Source organism: Bombus flavifrons, chromosome 14 (assembly GCF_040668555.2).
Source record: "Bombus flavifrons isolate JBK064 chromosome 14, iyBomFlav1_principal, whole genome shotgun sequence".
In the NCBI taxonomy this organism is placed as follows: domain Eukaryota; kingdom Metazoa; phylum Arthropoda; class Insecta; order Hymenoptera; family Apidae; genus Bombus; species Bombus flavifrons.
Genome location: NC_138455.1, coordinates 8,318,806 through 8,336,883, shown reverse-complemented (window position 1 = coordinate 8,336,883; position 18,078 = coordinate 8,318,806). Strand labels below are relative to the sequence as shown.

The 18,078-nt window shown below is 35.5% G+C and overlaps 4 protein-coding genes across 5 annotated transcripts; 2 read left to right on the top strand and 2 right to left on the bottom strand.

Annotated features, from left to right (window-relative positions):
* Window positions 1-121: 121 nt before the first annotated feature.
* Window positions 122-4,273, top strand: Cul2 (cullin 2). 2 transcript variants are annotated; one of them, XM_069126715.1, is made up of 8 exons: window positions 122-527; window positions 1,139-1,332; window positions 1,438-1,936; window positions 2,023-2,202; window positions 2,276-2,494; window positions 2,572-2,742; window positions 2,814-3,758; window positions 3,833-4,273. In XM_069126715.1, exons 2-8 carry the CDS (start codon window positions 1,229-1,231, stop codon window positions 3,962-3,964), a joined length of 2,250 nt encoding a protein of 749 aa, XP_068982816.1. In that variant the 5' UTR covers window positions 122-527; window positions 1,139-1,228; the 3' UTR covers window positions 3,965-4,273. The 2 variants fall into 2 exon arrangements, with proteins under 2 accessions (XP_068982816.1, XP_068982815.1); XM_069126714.1 differs by having other exon boundaries at window positions 1,139-1,347.
* Window positions 4,274-4,423: 150 nt separating this feature from the next.
* Window positions 4,424-6,052, bottom strand: LOC138186648 (homeobox protein ARX). The gene is made up of 3 exons (XM_069126716.1): window positions 5,687-6,052; window positions 5,110-5,312; window positions 4,424-5,023 (listed from the first exon to the last, which is right to left on the bottom strand). Exons 1-3 carry the CDS (start codon window positions 5,898-5,900, stop codon window positions 4,685-4,687), a joined length of 756 nt encoding a protein of 251 aa, XP_068982817.1. The 5' UTR covers window positions 5,901-6,052; the 3' UTR covers window positions 4,424-4,684.
* A 369-nt stretch (window positions 6,053-6,421) lies between these two features.
* On the bottom strand, window positions 6,422-7,699 carry PrBP (Prenyl-binding protein). Its single transcript, XM_069126717.1, has 4 exons — window positions 7,505-7,699; window positions 7,278-7,340; window positions 6,936-7,193; window positions 6,422-6,857 (listed from the first exon to the last, which is right to left on the bottom strand). The coding sequence occupies exons 1-4, from the start codon at window positions 7,543-7,545 to the stop codon at window positions 6,776-6,778; spliced, it is 444 nt and encodes a 147-aa protein (XP_068982818.1). The 5' UTR covers window positions 7,546-7,699; the 3' UTR covers window positions 6,422-6,775.
* Window positions 7,700-15,041: 7,342 nt separating this feature from the next.
* Window positions 15,042-18,021, top strand: LOC138186854 (uncharacterized). The gene is made up of 3 exons (XM_069127102.1): window positions 15,042-15,242; window positions 16,861-17,139; window positions 17,812-18,021. Exons 1-2 carry the CDS (start codon window positions 15,083-15,085, stop codon window positions 17,124-17,126), a joined length of 426 nt encoding a protein of 141 aa, XP_068983203.1. The 5' UTR covers window positions 15,042-15,082; the 3' UTR covers window positions 17,127-17,139; window positions 17,812-18,021.
* Window positions 18,022-18,078: the final 57 nt, after the last annotated feature.

Below are 18,078 nucleotides of genomic sequence, written 5' to 3'. Positions count from 1 at the left end.
TCCTAAGTAAATAAAATGCAATATATTGCATAAATTTTTTATTTATATAATAGCAATATAATGTATTCCTCTATTGAGATTGAGAGTAGAGCCTCTAGATAGTATATTCCATCATCCCCTCCAAGATCTCAGAAAGTCAAGATAAAAGGGGAAAACATGGTTCTGCAATGTTATTGAGAAATTCGAAGCCGTTTAATGTTTCGCATTTGATTCGTTGTCTATTGTAAAGAAGAAAGTTTATATTTTTTGTGGGTTCAAAGTCCTTTTTTTAAATAAACGTTTCATAAAAGTGATAGCCAAAGTTAAAACCAGAGGTGGAAAACGAACGAGGGCGAAAGAGAAAAAGAAAGAGAGAGAAAATGTGTTCGATCAAGACGAGTCATTGTAAATGCCATGAATTTTGCAACTGGGAATGATTTTCAAATTAACGGAAAGAAGAATTTTCATAGAATTTATCTTGATAGGAGTTAATATCAATTGGCAGTTGTATTCCGAAGAATACAGATCACTCTTCCTACAAGTTTTTGGTTAGTGGTTTCGATCAAAACCATCTGGATACAACCAGTCAGCTGTAACTTGCAACACGCGTTTACACGTGCATTTTATAGTTCATTATAGTTCGATGATCAATTAAACATATCATTTGAATTTAACCATAATAAGGTCTAATACGATACAATTGCAACACAAAATGATCGTTCGTAGTCCGCATTTGACGATAATTTACGAACGGTTCATATCTTTTGATACAAATGTACAGGCGCTATTTTGAGTGCTGATTAACTCGATCTACTTCTAGAAAAGTGTTACAAGAAATAATTTGCTGGTCGTATGCGCTGCGTCAAATACGATTGAATGAAAAAAATTTCAGACGACCATGAAATAAAAGTGCACTCGCGATGTATTTTACTTTTATGTTATTTTTAAACCACTGATATACAAAACACTTGGACTAAGCCTTGTAGTTTCAGTCTTTGTATATAGTTAAAAGATTATTCTTGGAATATATTTTAAGTGTTTGGCTTTAATATTCTTTAATTCCGTGACTTTTAACATATATTTAATTAGTGCAAATTTCTTCTTATCTTTCTTCTGTTATTACTTAAGAGATTATAATCAATATATTATTTTTTTGTAGGTTTAGAGGTTTGATAATTATATTATAGAATTTATATAATTAACTCTTTGGTGTTATAAGTCTTTGATATTTTGTTGATTGTGTAAAAGAATGTCACTAAAGCCTAAACGAGTTGATTTTACTCAAACATGGGAAGCATTACAAGAGACTGTAAAGTGTGTAATAACATTATCTTATGTTCCACGTGCAACATGGTATGATAGATTCAGGTACTTTATGATATCTTCTGGTTATTTTCAGAGTATTAAAGTAGTTATATATTTTGACATTGTGTATATGTTTTGTATATTTTGTTTCAGTGATGTGTATTCATTATGTGTGGCATATCCAGAACCACTTGCTGATCAATTGTATTGTGAAACAAAAAGATTTCTAGACACTCATGTCTTCCAATTGTTAGCAAAAGTTCGTGCCCAAGGTGAATCTAGTTTACTGCAGGCATATCATCAAGCCTGGACAGAATATTCACAGGGCATTAATTACTTGCATTGCTTGTACTTATATTTGAATCAACAACATATTAAAAAACAGAAACTTTCGGAGGCAGAACTGATTTATGGCATGTCTTCCACTACGGTTGTTGATTGCCAAGAACAAATGGAAATAGGAGAGTTAGGTTTAGATATTTGGAAAACAAGAATGATTATGCCATTAAGAAAACAGCTTGTCTCTCTATTGTTAGAAAACATTCATGCAGATAGAGTTGGTACATCTCCCACAGCAAGTACAGAAGTTATTTGTGGTGTGATACAGAGTTTTGTTCGGGTTGAGGAATATAAAATGAAGGGACAATTAGATGTAAGGATTTCTATTATGCTATTTAGTTTTCTTTAGTGTACTATATGCTTCTTGCAAAACTTTTTATATAATGTGTTTTGCTTTAGATGTACCAAGAAATTTTTGAAACACCTTTTCTTGAGGCTAGTGGAGAATTTTATATGAGAGAAGCAGTCGAATTACTTCAACAATCGGATGTAACCCATTACATGGAAAGAGTGACATGGCGACTCATGCAGGAGGAACTTCGTGCCCATAAGTTTCTCCATGCAAGCTCTGTGCCTAAAGTATATTTTTATATATCAAATATAATGTGCGTTAAATTAAAGCAGTCGATCGTTTAACAATAATATATTGTAGGTGAGACAATGCTGCGAAGGAAAAATGATAGCCACGCATGTAGCGTGGTTTCATTGGGAAGGAAAAAGGATGATAGAATACGAACGTAAAAGAGATTTGAGCCTCTTGTATCCATTGTTAAGGCCATTACCTTCAGGTCTGACGGCACTTGTACAAAAATTTACTGAACACATTACTCAGCAAGGATTACAAGCAATTAGCTCTTTACAAGGAGAAAATGTAAGAAATATGACAATACTAAATGTAATTTTATTTTCTATGAAATTGTTTTATTATTTGATAACTGCATAATGTAGATACACACGCAATTCGTGGAAATTATGTTGGATGTGCATCGTAAATATTCGGAATTGATTAAAGATGTGTTCAGAGGCGACCAAGCTTTCGTAACTGCTCTCGACAAAGCATGTTCGGTTGTCGTGAATCATAGGCCTGCTCCACGGCAACCAGCTAGAGCACCTGAGCTAGTAAGTACTTTAAGTAGTGGTATTTCAATGCAATTTGTTTAATTTTTTTAATTTGTAATATTTCAATTTAGTTCGCTAAATATTGCGATTCTCTGTTAAAAAAATCTGCGAAGGCGGCATCGGAGGGAGAAGTTGAAGAAAAACTAGCACATTGTATTACCGTGTTCAAATACATTGATGATAAGGATGTTTTTCAGAAGTTTTACGCACGAATGTTAGCGAAGAGATTAATACACCAACAATCGCAATCGATGGATGCCGAAGAATCAATGATTGATCGTTTAAAACAAGCTTGCGGTTATGAATTTACGAATAAATTACATCGAATGTTCACCGATATGTCAGTTTCAGCGGACTTAAATGCTAAGTTTACAACGAGCTTACGAGAAGGAGATAGAGAAAATCAATTAGGCATCGGTTTTGTAGTATATGTGTTACAAGCAGGAGCTTGGCCATTGGGTTTACCACCATCTTCAGGACCATTCGATATTCCTCAACAATTAGAAAAGTCTATACAGGCATTCGAAACTTTTTATCACGCGCAATTTAACGGTCGAAAACTCACTTGGTTACATCACCTGTGTCAAGGCGAACTCAAGTTCAATTACTTAAAGAAACCTTATTTGGTAACTGTACAAACGTACCAAATGGCACTGCTGCTTCTTTTCGAGCATTGTGATTCGATACAGTGCAGAGAAGCCGCTGCATCATTACACTTATCGCATGATCAATTAGTTAAACACGCGACCAGTTTGGTTGATTGTAAAATTTTGAAAAAATCAACAGATGGAGAATTAGAAGAAGATACGACTTTGACGCTCAATTTCGATTATTATAATAAAAGAACGAAATTCCGTATAACTGGTACGTTGCAACGGGATGTACCGAACGAGTGTCACGATGTCGAAACTACACATCGTAGCGTCGACGATGACAGAAAATTGTACCTGCAAGCAGCTATAGTTCGTATTATGAAGAGTCGTAAGGTTTTGAGACACAATCAACTCGTGCAAGAGGTGAGTTTTATTTTGACATGATACATGGGAGTTATCTAAACACGATGTAACTGAACGTACTAATACGATTCCAGGTACTAAGTCAATCTAAGGTTACATTTGCACCATCAATCAGCATGATCAAAAAATGTATTGAAGCTCTTATAGATAAGCAATATATCGAACGTACGCCAAATAATGCAGATGAGTATTCGTACGTCGCATGATTTTATTGTACCACTTGACACAATCATTAATTTATTTCATTCAGGGTGCTTTGTGATCGTTCATAATATAATAATTTTTACTAATGTTTTAGTAAAACGATTGATTATTCTAAATTTTATTTGATCGGATACATCTTTATAGAAATGAACAATACTTTTTCGAATGATAATGCCCAAATCAAATCTAATTTGAAAGATCAAAAAAAGCATCCTGAATTGCTTTCTTGCTCCTAAATCAATTGATTAATAACTTAGTTTATTCAATGACTTATAATATATGTGCACGGAATAAAGATGATTACTATTTTATGCTGGAACAATTTCATTGGTTTCCCAAGAATAAAAATTTAATTTCTGATTTTGATATAACGTACAATTATTACTACTCGTTTTGAGATTCATTGAATCCATATGAAGAATAAATCTATATATTTTTACAAAATTATGCAACAATATTCCAAGCATATTTGAATTTTAATTTTTATATCGTTTCTTATAATAAGTCTCTGGTCCCTCATCTTGAAGTTATAACATACCAGTTAAAACTGGTAGTAATGTACATGACACTTTTGATGGCCATATATTGCACGATACGTGGTGAGATTTAAGTGACATTGCAAAGAATTGTTTGCATCAGACACTTTGCTCTTTAAAAATGTTACATAATATAAGGAATGTTATTAATCAGTTCCACTACAGCATAGATTTGGATTGGTACTATTAGGAACGTGGAGTTTTTAGTTGTAACAGTTCTGGATCCAGCAAAGGATTATCATCTGCCTCTGATTCTAATGGCTTATTCATACTATTAACCACAAGAGGTGATGTAGTGGCTGTGTTACTATATGGTGAAAACCCTGCCCATTCCATGCCAAGATATATAGGTGGTGGGCTACCCAATGGTGGTTCCAGTAACAAATGATCTGATTGTTGCTGCTGTTGCTGCTGTTGTTGTACTTCCTGACATTCAGAAGGTGGCATATGCGAGGTCAAGTGAGTGGTTACTTTACATTGTTTTTCTTGTTTTCGCCACTTTGCTCTTCTGTTTTGAAACCATACCTACATGGCATAAGCAAATTGTTGAATCTGATTAATAATTATCAATTGCATTTTCTGAAGCAATAGAATACATGGCTATTATATACCTGTACCCTTGCTTCTGTCAATTGGATACGTAGAGCAAGCTCTTCTCTAAAAAATACATCAGGATAATGTGTCTTCTGAAACGCTCTTTCTAATTCTTCTAATTGAAAGTTTGTAAATGTGGTGCGGTATCTCCGCTGTTTCCTTTTTCCAACTCCAGTTGATTGTCTATCCTCGCTTCCCGGACTTGGTGAAAAGTCATACGCTACAAAAGTTTATCGTTTTTCTCAACATTATTATACTTGATAAACTTTGTGTGAAATTAAGCGTATAATATCGCGGATTTAATGTAATCGTTTCATCTTCAACCGAAGTACAGTCGGTGCAAAACATTACGGAAATTAATGAATTGATTCGGGGATTCACACGCTGCTTCCTCATTGCACTTAATCATGTTGAATGGCGTAAAATGATTCATAACTGTTAAACTGATTACCACTAACTCTATTTAAAACAAGGGCTGCCGATTCGCTTAATGCATTTAGCAATAATTTAATTGAGGACTGCCCCAACTTACGAGTCGACAGGTAGAGAGTGGCAGTTAATTAAATCAGGTCTGGGGTGGCAGGGTGCACTTACAGAATTTTGTAGGAAAGCAAACTGAGGAAGATTGAGCGCCTATCAGACCAGCCAGAGCAGTCGACTGTAGATCTCCTCCGGGGTTGATCTCGTCTGGTGCTCCAGCGGAAGCGACGATCGCTCCAGTGGATACTAGAGGATCACGCGGTGCACCCACCAAAAACAGTTGTCTACTATTTTCGTTTGCACTTTCGTCTTCTTCCTTTAAATCCATTGCAATATTTAGCTTCCGTTGTTTAATTAATCAAACACAGAATAGACGAGACAGACGTTACACCGAATGAAAGATAGACTAATGGTAATTGAATCACTACCAGGTTGAGAAGTTCGTGTGGGTACCACAGCGACTCCGCAACTCTGCTATTTCTTTTCTCTTTTCCTCCTTTTTTTCCTTACACCTGTACGACGTAGATAGGGTAGGGGACAGAGTATATTCAACATGAACTCCCTCAAGAGGGGTAGTGAAGCCTCAAAAATGTATTGCTTATACACCACGAATCAATAGCATGAATGTACACCAGAAAAACGGTATATCTAGTTTTCCCCATGTGACCATTAACTATTTTGTGAGAGACTGATATTCGCACGATCGTATATTATCATCGATCTTTCGGTATTAATCATAAGAGATTATTTTGAAAGCGTTTTACGTTTACGAAATATTTAGTTACGATTCTTATTTTATGGAAAGGAATAAGAGGAGAAGATTAGAATGTACTATTGAAGACACAAAGCTTTTATACATCTTTTTATTAGAACAGTGTAGTGTATTACAATATGTACAAAATCTGCTACATCCACTTATACTTAAATAAAGGTGTATTGTGCCTTAAAAGTGCACATCTCAAATATTACTATAGTAACACTTTTTTAGCTTGTATAAAACTGAAATATAGTGCCATTTGTTTTACTCATGAAAATGTGAGAAAATATATTTAGCACAGTGCATATCACAGTAGGTGCATGAAGTAAAATGTTCAATATGAACTTTGTTTAAGATTATTATCATCTTCAGTACTCCATCTCATGTGTGCATGTTGAAACACATTAGTTGGACCCACGTCATATCGTTAAAGTAGAATAGAACATTTAGACGTAAAAAAGGCGAACCTTGCTGGTAGAGACTAATAGATCATCGTCGAAAAATTTTGTCTCTATCACAACATTCCCACTGAATATGGATAAGAAAGGACCAATTATAAATGAATGATGTCGAAACAGAAAATTATAACAATAACATTATACTTACTTTAAGATGTTAGCAGGCATCATTTGACTTTCTGGAGCAGCTTGAATTAAACTTTGCCATGTATTAGTACTGTTAGGTATAACAAATCCAAATTCAAAGAACCATTCCTCTAAGCATCTGCCCTTAAACAACACTTTCTGTTCTAACCTAAACCTTTCCATTGGTTCTGCAGAACTAAAATTAATTTCTCGTGATATTGCACGACATTTTAGAATTCTTTTAGGTACTCTTGCTTCATGTTCGACCTCAGGTACAGACCTTTATACAATCAATTCTATTGTTAATACGAAGATCTTATCATTGTAACGTTATCAGAAATCGTATAGGTTATGATCTACTTACAAATCTTCGTTACCTTGCCATAATATTTTGCCATTATCAGCATCTCGTAAATTCATCCAATTACTGTAACAAATAACAGTTAAGGAACGTAATACTGTGTGTAAATTAATATCATAAAATAAGTAAGGTTAATTTTATCATAGTTGACTTTAACCTATAAATTGTCACGTTTATATGCGATTCGTTTGCAACAGGTAAATAACTTTGTTACACGAGAAAAAGGATACACTTGAAAGCCCTTAAGTATATCTTCGCCTCGAGAAGGCATAATTAATTCAATCAAAGCGAAATACTCTTATTTCGTGACTATGTAAATGAATCACGTCCATCCAGGCGTTATCGATTCTTTGTACTGTTGATTTATAAGTAGAAAGTAGCCGTTGGTCATGTCGGCTAATTTCAGGGATTATTGTTAATACAGGTAAGTTAATTAATACCGATGACTATTAACAAAATCCATATATGTATACATATGTATGTATTTGCAAGTTAGACAATGTAAATGATAGTAGAAAGAATAAATGGGATATAGTATAATGCGTTATATCTTATAATATATGTATTCTTGACTTATTACGATTTAAATTGTTTATAATATGTACGAATATCTTGTGATATACAGATGCTGATAGTTTATGAATGCAAGAATTGATTAGACAATACGAGGATTAAAATATTACTTTAATAATAATCAATAAATAGAAAAATTTTTTCAAATGCAAAAAGGTGAAGATACCAGCGTAACGTGCTTTCACCTTCAAAGAAGAAGAAAGATGAAAGGACTCGTTCAAAGAATCAACGAAATTATAAATAAATTTTCAATCAAATATTATTTAAGCATTGTCTGTATATTTGTATTATGTACTTTTATACGTCATTTTTAAGTGAATTATTATATATTGTCTAGTTGAATGTATTTCGCCGTGTATTCTTATTAAAAAGATAATTATAATTAATAATAAATTATTATAAATGAATCTATAAGAATATTATATTACACGCTTATAACATTAGTTAAATAAGTTAGACTAGTAATTACGAAAAAATATTGCAAAATTTTTGAAATATTGAACACGGCTTGTCCAAAGCACATTTCAGGACGCATAGCCCAATTTTTGTCTCCGGACATGCCACGTTTTGCCATCTATTTGTAAACGCTCCAAGTTTCAGTTCCTTTACCACCTCATAGATGGTGAAACGTGGTATATCCGAAAACAAAAATTGGGCTCTGTGTCTTTAAACTTATGTTGGACAAGCCATGTTTTGCCATTTGTGGAAGAGAGGAGGAACTGAAACTTGGAGTGTTTATGGTAGATGGTGGCACTTGCTTGGTCGAAGGGAATTATCGTGCAATTGTGCAACAAGGAGAGACATATATCGTGTATGATAGACAAGGAGAGCACTACTGTTGGATAAGGACAGTAATAGTGTCGTGTGACAAACAAAGATCGCACTATTGTGCGACAAGGAGTTACAGTGAAATTTTTCCCTCCTTTTCACCGTGATAATGTTTGGACTTCTACGAACCGGTTAAATTTTCATACTCAATAGATGATATCGTTCTCATTGAAGCCCCGTCTTGCGTCCGTTGAGCTTGGAGATGCAATACGAAAGTATTGAATTTTTTCTGTGCAAAACTGTGTTTCCCTAAGTTCATATTAGAGCATTGCCTCTCTGGCATTAGCGAGAAAATAAATAAATCACATTCATCCGACGTTCTACACCATTGAAATGTTTCAATAAACGTTCTGTCACGGGTAATGAATTATTAATAATAATAACAATTGCATTGTTAATGCAATGATTAGATGACCTATCCATCGATTATAGAGCAATGTCTATATAACCTATGCATCATTCATTCATCATTCGATTTCCGTTAATTAATTCTTATATCTTACTGTCAAGAGTAAATAAATAAAATACGGAATTACAATAAAATAGATACGCAATTAATTGTGTAATCACGTAATTAGTGTCGCAATTGTTGTCCTCTAAACGATTCGACCATTTGTGGCACGTTTAACGTTATTTTGTTCACGAGCCTGGCCCGTATCGAATTGTGCGTTTAAGATTTCAGGTTTGGAAGCTTTGTAACAAGAGGATGCGCTGACACCCGGTTGTTACCATATTCATTTGTATTTCATAAGGCCTTTCATTTTTCTTTCTCTTCGAGGGCTTGTTTTACAACGCCACGTTGTTTGTCTCGGTCCAGTCATTAACCATCTGTTTTTAAATAATACACAAGCTCCTCGACTATCCATTCTTAATCTTGCTCCTTTCATAAGCAATCCCTCTCACTATAATTTTTCACAACCCCTTTTAATACTATTTTTCACGAAAGCAAGCAAGATAAATCGAGAAGAATAATGGTTTGACAATTTCAAACGGAATAAAGTGGAAAGTAAAATTAAAATGCGTAGACACAGGCCTTACAGTTGCCTATACAGGCTGAATAATAAATTCTGTTCGTGTTTTCTCAAACAAGTGCATCGAGTTCGTAGTAAAAAAAAAAAAATTATCGTAAGCCTACAACCGAGTGGTTAAAAGTTAATAACATTACGAAAAATCTATCGACATAATTATCTCATTCCGTGAGAAAATTTATGAAAAATATCGGATACGCGTGTCCTTAACGTTTCAATCAATTTTCATATTTTTCGCAACGCGCACTTTGGTGATAGGTGAACGATCTTCTGCCTGGACCTAAAATTAATAACGAAAAATTATTCGATTTTCCAGAGAAAAATCGCTCGAGTCGACGAAAGAACGCATTGTGTGGCAAGTTTCTATAGAATTTCCATAGAAAATAATGGCATTGTCCTGGATTAAAACGTTCCTGGCAACCCTTTGCGAATAGTTTCACTCCGAACTGCTGTAAAAATTGAAATTCGACGAGAGGCGACGCAGCAAGTGTCGCGGTCAGTTTCTGCCGCATTGTATTTCTACTGCAATTCAATTCGTATCGCGCAGATACAAGTTGGCGAGAATAGAAATCTGGTCGTTGTGTCCGCGATAGTTTTGGTAGATCGGCGTTAATCAAAGTAGAAATCGAAAGAAACTGTCCTCTCGTGGAAATTTTCTAATTCGTCAACCTGGCTTTTCCTTAATTCTCCTTTGATGCTGGCACAGTGATACGAGGTGCTGCCCTTCTCGTTCGTTTTATCGTTCCAACGGTTAAGCTGGCAAGCTGGCAGCACGACCACGAATTTTTAATACACCCTATATATACAGGGTGGTTGGTAACTGGCGGTACAAGCGGAAAGGGGGTGGTTCTACGCAAAAAAAGAAGTCGAAAATATAGAATAAACATTTTTTTTTTTAATTTTTCCATCGAGACAACGATCTACGAGACAACGGTGAGATCCGTTATAACGAGACGTGATAAAGTGCACGCGTACCGAGCGAAAATTCAAAGTCGATTTTCTCGAAAACAAAGCCTCAAACGAGAAATTTTTATTCTATATTTTCGACTTCTTTTTTCGCGTAGAATCACACCCTTTCCGCTTGTACCACCAGTTACTAACCACCCTGTATATTGGTATAGTAATATTGAATAGAAAAATCTTGTTTCATTAAAATTCCCTTAACACGTTGACTGCTACGACATCCGTATTCGGGTGACAGCAAAGTTTCCGGTAGGACCGTGTCACCCGTATTCGGGTGACGCTTATTTGACTACTTGCGAAGGATCGTCGTACATATTTGAAATATACATATACAGAGATCTATAGATATACAGGGTGGTTGGTAACTGGTGGTACAAGCGGAAAGGGGGTGATTCTACGCGAAAAAAGAAGTCGAAAATATAGAATAAAAATTTCTCGTTTGAGGCTTTGTTTTCGAGAAAATCGACTTTGAATTTTCGCTCGGTACGCGTGCGGCACGTTATAACGTATCTCACTGTAGATCGTTGTCTCGATGGAAAAATTAAAAAAGAGATTTTTATTCTATATTTTCGACTTCTTCTTTCGCGTAGAATCACCCCCTTTCCGCTTGTACCACCAGTCACCAACCACCCTGTATATGAATCAGGTCATTTCCCTTGCGTTTGTATCCCTTTTTCTTTTATGATCTTTTAAATATTTCGATACAGCAAAGATGTACCGATAGTGCCGGACATACAAACTTTATCAGCAAAATATCGTCTTTTAACGCACGTTAGAATGATAGTTATTGTCCGAGAGATAAAATATTTTTTTATTCGAGGTAAAAGCGCGAAGCGTCTTGTAAAAATCGATCGGCTATCGATGCGTCTAGTTTCGGTCGTAAATGGCTGGCCTACACGTTCTCTAAAACGAGGAATGTCCATCGACCAGTTGGTTTCCGGGCCATCAAGATCGTATTGACGACAGTCAGCGAATGAAGAGCACGCGTGCTCAGCCGGAACATAGAAGATTTCCTCCTCGCCATTCGTTTTATGTGTTGGCCGTCTTTACGAGCGCCGCAGTTGGCAGATTCTCGATCGGGACTCTGCACAACCGGGAAGATCCAGTTGGAGAATATCCTTTGTCCTTTGCAGTATTCTTATTAAAAATAGAATAGAAGAGAATAAGCGAATTAATTGGCCTTTAACACTTTCCGTTATAAGCAGCTCATGCTGCTCTTCGAATTACATGCGAACAGTGAAACGTGAATTTTTCTTATCAAATACGTGTACAATTTATATAGATGATTTACACGTTGTACAACAATTACATTGCTTTAGATAGCGTAATAATTATTATCGACAGTAACGGAGCGTGCAAATTGTTCAGTTCCGTCCATGATAACACTGCTACGACTTTCTTTCCTTTCAACAGGATTGATAATTATTTACTTCGTAGTGAGGTGGTTGTTGATGAAGATGCCCGCAAGAAATACTCTTGATATTCAACAGGAAAGTTTATCAAACTATTAACAAACAACAGTCAACAATTTACGATCAACGATTAACGATTAACAACAATTAACGATTAACTATCAAGAGTTATAATCACGTATCTCTAATAGTGTTTGCTTCGCTATGACCCTTAACCTTTCGCACTTAGCAGCTCGGGGCAGAACGAATCTTTGGTTCGAAATCAAACGGATTTTTGTTGCCCCTCGATATCCGCGACGATTAGATGTCCGCGACGGTTGCCGCGTATGCGATTTTCCGAATATTCGGCGAGAGAACCGTAGGGATCTCGATACATTAGGCATGTCAGCTTGACGCTATGAAAGTATAGCGTTTGGTGTCGCGAAGACGTTGCAAAGTTGCGTGGTCGAGTGCCGCCACGGTAGTATACGCGATTTATTTGAGTTTTAGTGGCTCTGGAAAAAATAAATTAGGATTTCAATATTAAAGGGAATAAGCGAGGTGTTTCAACGTTAGTTTGAAAGATCACTGCTTCGGTGAATAAGTGTGGGCTATGGATATTGCAATAATTGCCGAGCTTCTTCAACAATTCAAGAAAACAGGCTGATGAACGCCGAGTAGCGGTGCATTTTCCACCTGAGTGTGGTTTAAAGGGTGTTGAAGTAACTAATACTGTTACGTGGCCACTTTATACAATGCAACTCCGCATTTTTATGTATTCTATTTACCTGAACGAAATTTTACTATTTTACTATTATTAGTTGAACTATCGTCGAGAGTTAACTTATACGATTTGTACGAGGATGTAAGCAGCAAGGGCACGAGTTACGCGATACAAGTTTGCAACATTATTATGTATTTAAAAGCAAATGTTTCGTGGAATTCTCTAGTATGAACATGAACTTCTACTAAGTGAACAAAAAATCGTAGATAGTGGAGAGAAATAGGTGGACTCCTGTTACACGAACGACCTGGTTATATGAACCGACTTGTTCCCGGGCAGGTTCGTATAAACGGAGTACTGTTGTAATATGTTTAAAAAAAAAACAAACAAAAAAGATGAGTTATCTTTAAAAGAACAAATGTAACTTTCTTGGAAATGGGAGAATATTCTATACGCTCTTGTCGAAGTTTCTACGAACGTGAAAAATTAGATTCTGTCGATTCTCGAAGTTTGTCAACGACGAAAGAATGTAGCACAAATATAAATACAATTAAGTCGAGAATAACTTAACTGTAATTGACGATCACTCGGTTTAGATTAGAGTTGAATTTCTTCATTTCCGAATATTTCATTCCAATTCGTATCCTGTATATCGTATCTTATCTTCACCAAGGCCATTATCGTTTAAAATACAGAATATGTGGAATTTAAGCAAAGAAAAATTATGTTAATTGAAGCTGTTGCGGATTTTTCATCTTAATAGGATAAACAAATAAAAGATAAAAATAAAATAAAAATAAGTAAAAGATAAAATAATAAAAAAAAATAGGAAAAAAGAACGCAGCAGGTTTAACCTCCAGCTGCGGGTGATTTTCATATTTTTGTGTACAGAATCGCGAACAAATTTGCATCTTGTATAGGTATATCGTTAGAAGTCTTTTGACGCGATACATAAAGCAATCAAAATAAGCGGAAGAGAAGAAAATATTTTTGTTTGTTAACTTCCAAATAGCTTCCAATTGACACAGTATGTGGAATGTATAACACAATTTCCACGTTGCTCGCTGTTGGAGTGTTAAAATTTCACTTCGCGCTCCTATCGAACAAACAATTGAGGCGAAAAATCACGCGTACCGATAGCTATTACTTTATTTTTTCTTCGAATTGAGGAAACTCGTTAACGACAGAAAAATACGATGGAAACATAATTCAAAGAACGTAACGGCATTTTTTATTGGTTTCTATGTTCCATAGTATCAACTTTTTCGTTGTCGTACGAAAATACTAACTAAACGATACGAAACTGAGTATATTTCAACCTAATTAATTAGTACGTAAATGCTGTAAGAAATTAAATGCTTGTACTCCACGAAAAGATCGCATAAGCAAACTAGCCACGTATGAAGTAAAAAATTCATGACGAATTTGAAATACGTAGGAGTGTTCCGATGCGTTTGGCGTCAGTATCTCGCCATTGCGTGTCCAATTTGTTGCAGGTAGTAGAGAAATAGAAGAAAAATCATCGAGAGTCAGCGAGGAGAGGGCACGGCGAGCTGTTGCGCCATTGGTCGCCGTTAGGGGTGTCTGAACACTTCGTGGGTGGTTGGGAGCGACTATATAAAGCGTTTCACGGATCATGGTACATCGCAGTTGCTTTTACGTGTTGCTTCATCCGCGTTCTGAAACTTTTTCCTCTCTGCAACGTGTCTGAAACGTCTTTTTTTCGCTTTCGACCAGCGACGATCGTGTTCGCGTCTCGCGTTCCTCGACTTCCGTTCCAAGCGTACGACTGAACGTCGATCGAAAGAATTTACATCGTCCGAATAGTTCGAAGAATTTTTCTGGTGAAGTTGCTCGTTACGGTGGAAAACGAGAGGATAGTTGGGGAAAAAGTCGAAGAATTGATCGTGAGAAGAAGAAAAAGAATATCTTTTTTCTTTATTTGTGAATTTGAGGATCGAAACAGATTCATATAAGGGGAGTATATTAACATCGGTCACGATTATCTCTACGTGATGTTAATTGTTAAAAATCCATCGCTCGAGGAATATTCGTTGGTGTTACGTTTGAAAAAATTAATTTCCATAATACACACGTAATCGAAAATATTTTACGATTTTTATAATATACGCGCGAGGAATGATATAGTATAAAAATAATATTCCGGTCGTCCACTTTTAAATAATCGTAGAATATTTTGCGATCGAACGAGGCAATCTAACGGCAGAAATAAAAATAGAAAAGAAGGGTTAATCACGCGGATGATGAAAATATCTGGACGTAATTTTTACAGGCAAGAAAATGCTTTCGCGGCGTGGGAAGACGCAATTGGTACCGTGCTTTGGAACCATAGAAATCGTGATGTGTTTGTGGATTGCGTGTATGGTTTTAACTCTGGTCGCATCTCAACAGAAATTTTACATTCAGGGCCGGTATGGCAAAAGGCAGGAACCGCGTACAGGTGAGATATAAATATATATAAAATTACCTTGACTGAAAAACCTTCAAGATTTCATAGATCCATTTTCTTTACAAAGCATGAACCATTTCTTCTCTACTGTTCAAAACTCACTGTTCAAAACTACTGTTAAAAAACGTTTCTAAGTTGTAAATGATATAATTGATAATTATACTATATAACTATAACTACGTGACTGCATAACGATATAACTACATAAACTGCATTAACTGAGAAATATTCAAACACACGAATTTTCTCTCTATTAATACAAATACATCTTGATTAACTGTTGCACTCTATTTAAGTTTCTGCGATTCCGCGATATTTCCTTTGCTCTCGTTAAAACGTGAAATCTTACCTTTAATTTTCCAGTCGTTCGTATTTTCAGTCTCCGCGACTCGTTCCATGCGCGATGTTCTAATCAGAAGCGTCGTGGTCGTTTTGTAGACCAACGATTGGTGGTTATCTCCAATTAGAGCGTTTCTAGTTTCTAGTCACTTGATCTTTTCGTTCTGAACAAGGCACATTTATCGAATTCAATGAGAGTAGAATGTTCCGTAACTGTGGATTTTCTTTTGTTACAGTCGATGCGTTATAATTAACTATCGTATACCTCTCCTATTATTTTTCTCGTATTTCCAATTACGGAAATTTTTCCTTCCATATGTATACTCTTTTCTTCTCCATCGTCGTTCTCATTTTTTCGTATCTGCTTCATCATTATTTTTATCTGTTCTTCGTGCAATGAAGAATCTGCAAAGGAAATACGCGTCTTTCTGTGTACATACTTATAATTGTTTTCGCAAGAACAAGAAACGCTCTTTGAGCTTCGATTCATCGCAGTAATTAGTTATGGGTGTCTGCGCGATAGAAGCAAAGGATAGCTTATTAAATAATGAAAATTACGATATATCGGAAATTCTGTGACGAACGAAATTGGAAATGTCGAGCAATTGTTAAACTTGGATAATGACGATTCGTTGCTTCCATCTGAAATGTTGAGAACAATTTGCGACATTAAATTACTGTTATTATTACACATTAAATTACATGTTATTATTAAATTACACACTTATTATTATTTGCTGTTCATTCGTGAACATTCAGATGCGATTAAAATGCCTACTTACGAATAAGAAATTCATTGGCAGATGATTATTCTCAACGATGTTTCGCTATTACGTATATAGTAGAATAGAGTCATCTGAGTCACCCAGCTACATTTTAAAATTCAGTCCTGAACTTTGCATAGAATAATCGAACTTGCTGCAAATAATGAGACATCGTTAGTCTTTAATATAGTAATAAAAGAATGAGAAAATACCAAAAATCATTTAAATAATTTTTTGACAACATTATTCGGGTTAGCGAGAAGATATTGCGTAAGGATATTGGTATTGGTTGAACAACTATAAAAGACTATAGTCGTCGAGAATTGTCAATATACGTGATGTATTTCGTTATTTATCACGTCACGAATATCGAGTTAAATAATTTGTTTTCAAACGTGGATCGTTTGAAAATCGTTCGCGATTGAATTTTTCCAATTACAAGATAAATTGCTTAAACATCCTTGCAACACAAATAATTTTACTTTAGCTTAACGTCTCAATTGCAGACTCGTTCTTCGTGTCGGGAGGCAGATATGGGCGCAGTGAAAACACGCAGAAGGCGAGTAAATCGTTGCCAAAGTTGGTGGAGGTAGAGGTGCCAAGGATAGATCGATTCTTTTGGGGTAGCCGGTACGGGAAACTCTCCCCTCCGGATTACCGGACAGTTTCATCGGTGAATCGATTTAGCGCCATTCTCAACTTTATGGATCAAGTTAATCTCGATCGAGAGAACGACGCCAGCAACCGGAACGATCTCGATCTTGTCCCTTAAAATTATTTCGTCGGTAAGATATCTTTCTTGCTTTTTTTTTTTTCGTGAAAGGTTCCAGCTGTACAGATGAATGAATTTTTAAATGAATGAAAAATTCAGAATGCGTAAATTATGCAAAACGACGGATAAGTAGTAAGAGGGAGCAGAGACAACTTTTCAATTATTAATAAGATAACGTGTGTCCCAGCATTGAAATCACCCACAATTTCCAGGATAATATGCTACGCTTTTTAGCATGTTACAAATTTTCTTGTAACATAAAATAATCTCGAGCTTGAAAAGCCTATGAATTTTCTTGAAATCATACACGAGTTTCACCTGATGTTCGTTGCGAGATTTGACTAATGTCCAGTGGCAAAAAAGAAATTTTAAATTTTAATATTCTTTGAGTCGAGACAAATTAACTCTTTATAATTTTAATATGTTTATAAATTTTCACGTTTGAAAGGATCGATGAACTAAAGCAATTGAAAATGTTAGACTGTCTAATTTTAAAGAAACAACAGAGTATTTTTGCTGCAGAATTACCAATGAATTTTCTCGTGAAGCGTTTTCTTTGTTGGAGCTGTTACAGAAGAGTTTCTATTGCACAGAAATAATCCTGTTTCAAAGCGAGACACCTAATTCTGTTCTTTTCTAATGAACAACTATTCCAATGCTAATATTATTGAACTATGCTTTGCAGACATCTACGAGGACACGTTGGCTCTTTTGTGCGAACGATACAAATCGAGAGAAGAAGAGTTACAGGGAACGTGTGTGTTTCAATCTTCTAAACAAGTCCTCCGTAATGATTCGTTGTTTTTAATCGATTTAAAAGAATGTAAAGATCTCGAGAAAATCGGTGGAATGCGCAGAAAAACGAAATATAAGCTTCAGTTTACGCATCGTAGAATCTGGTGTTTTCTTTGTAAACCGACCCATTCCTTTTTATCGTTCTCCATTTTCCCTC

Coding starts and splice junctions, on each gene's coding strand:
- Cul2 (XM_069126714.1), top strand. CDS start 1,229: ATGTCACTAAAGCCTAAACGAGTTGATTTTACTCAAACATGGGAAGCA. Junction 2,743..2,813: donor CAGCTAGAGCACCTGAGCTA/GTAAGTACTTTA, acceptor ATTTCAATTTAG/TTCGCTAAATATTGCGATTC. Junction 3,759..3,832: donor ACAATCAACTCGTGCAAGAG/GTGAGTTTTATT, acceptor ATACGATTCCAG/GTACTAAGTCAATCTAAGGT.
- LOC138186648 (XM_069126716.1), bottom strand. CDS start 5,900: ATGGATTTAAAGGAAGAAGACGAAAGTGCAAACGAAAATAGTAGACAA. Junction 5,313..5,686: donor TTGCTTTCCTACAAAATTCT/GTAAGTGCACCC, acceptor AAACTTTTGTAG/CGTATGACTTTTCACCAAGT. Junction 5,024..5,109: donor TGACAGAAGCAAGGGTACAG/GTATATAATAGC, acceptor TATGCCATGTAG/GTATGGTTTCAAAACAGAAG.
- LOC138186854 (XM_069127102.1), top strand. CDS start 15,083: ATGCTTTCGCGGCGTGGGAAGACGCAATTGGTACCGTGCTTTGGAACC. Junction 15,243..16,860: donor AAGGCAGGAACCGCGTACAG/GTGAGATATAAA, acceptor TCTCAATTGCAG/ACTCGTTCTTCGTGTCGGGA.
- PrBP (XM_069126717.1), bottom strand. CDS start 7,545: ATGCCTTCTCGAGGCGAAGATATACTTAAGGGCTTTCAAGT. Junction 7,341..7,504: donor ATACTTAAGGGCTTTCAAGT/GTATCCTTTTTC, acceptor TATTTGTTACAG/TAATTGGATGAATTTACGAG. Junction 6,858..6,935: donor ATGCCTGCTAACATCTTAAA/GTAAGTATAATG, acceptor ATCCATATTCAG/TGGGAATGTTGTGATAGAGA.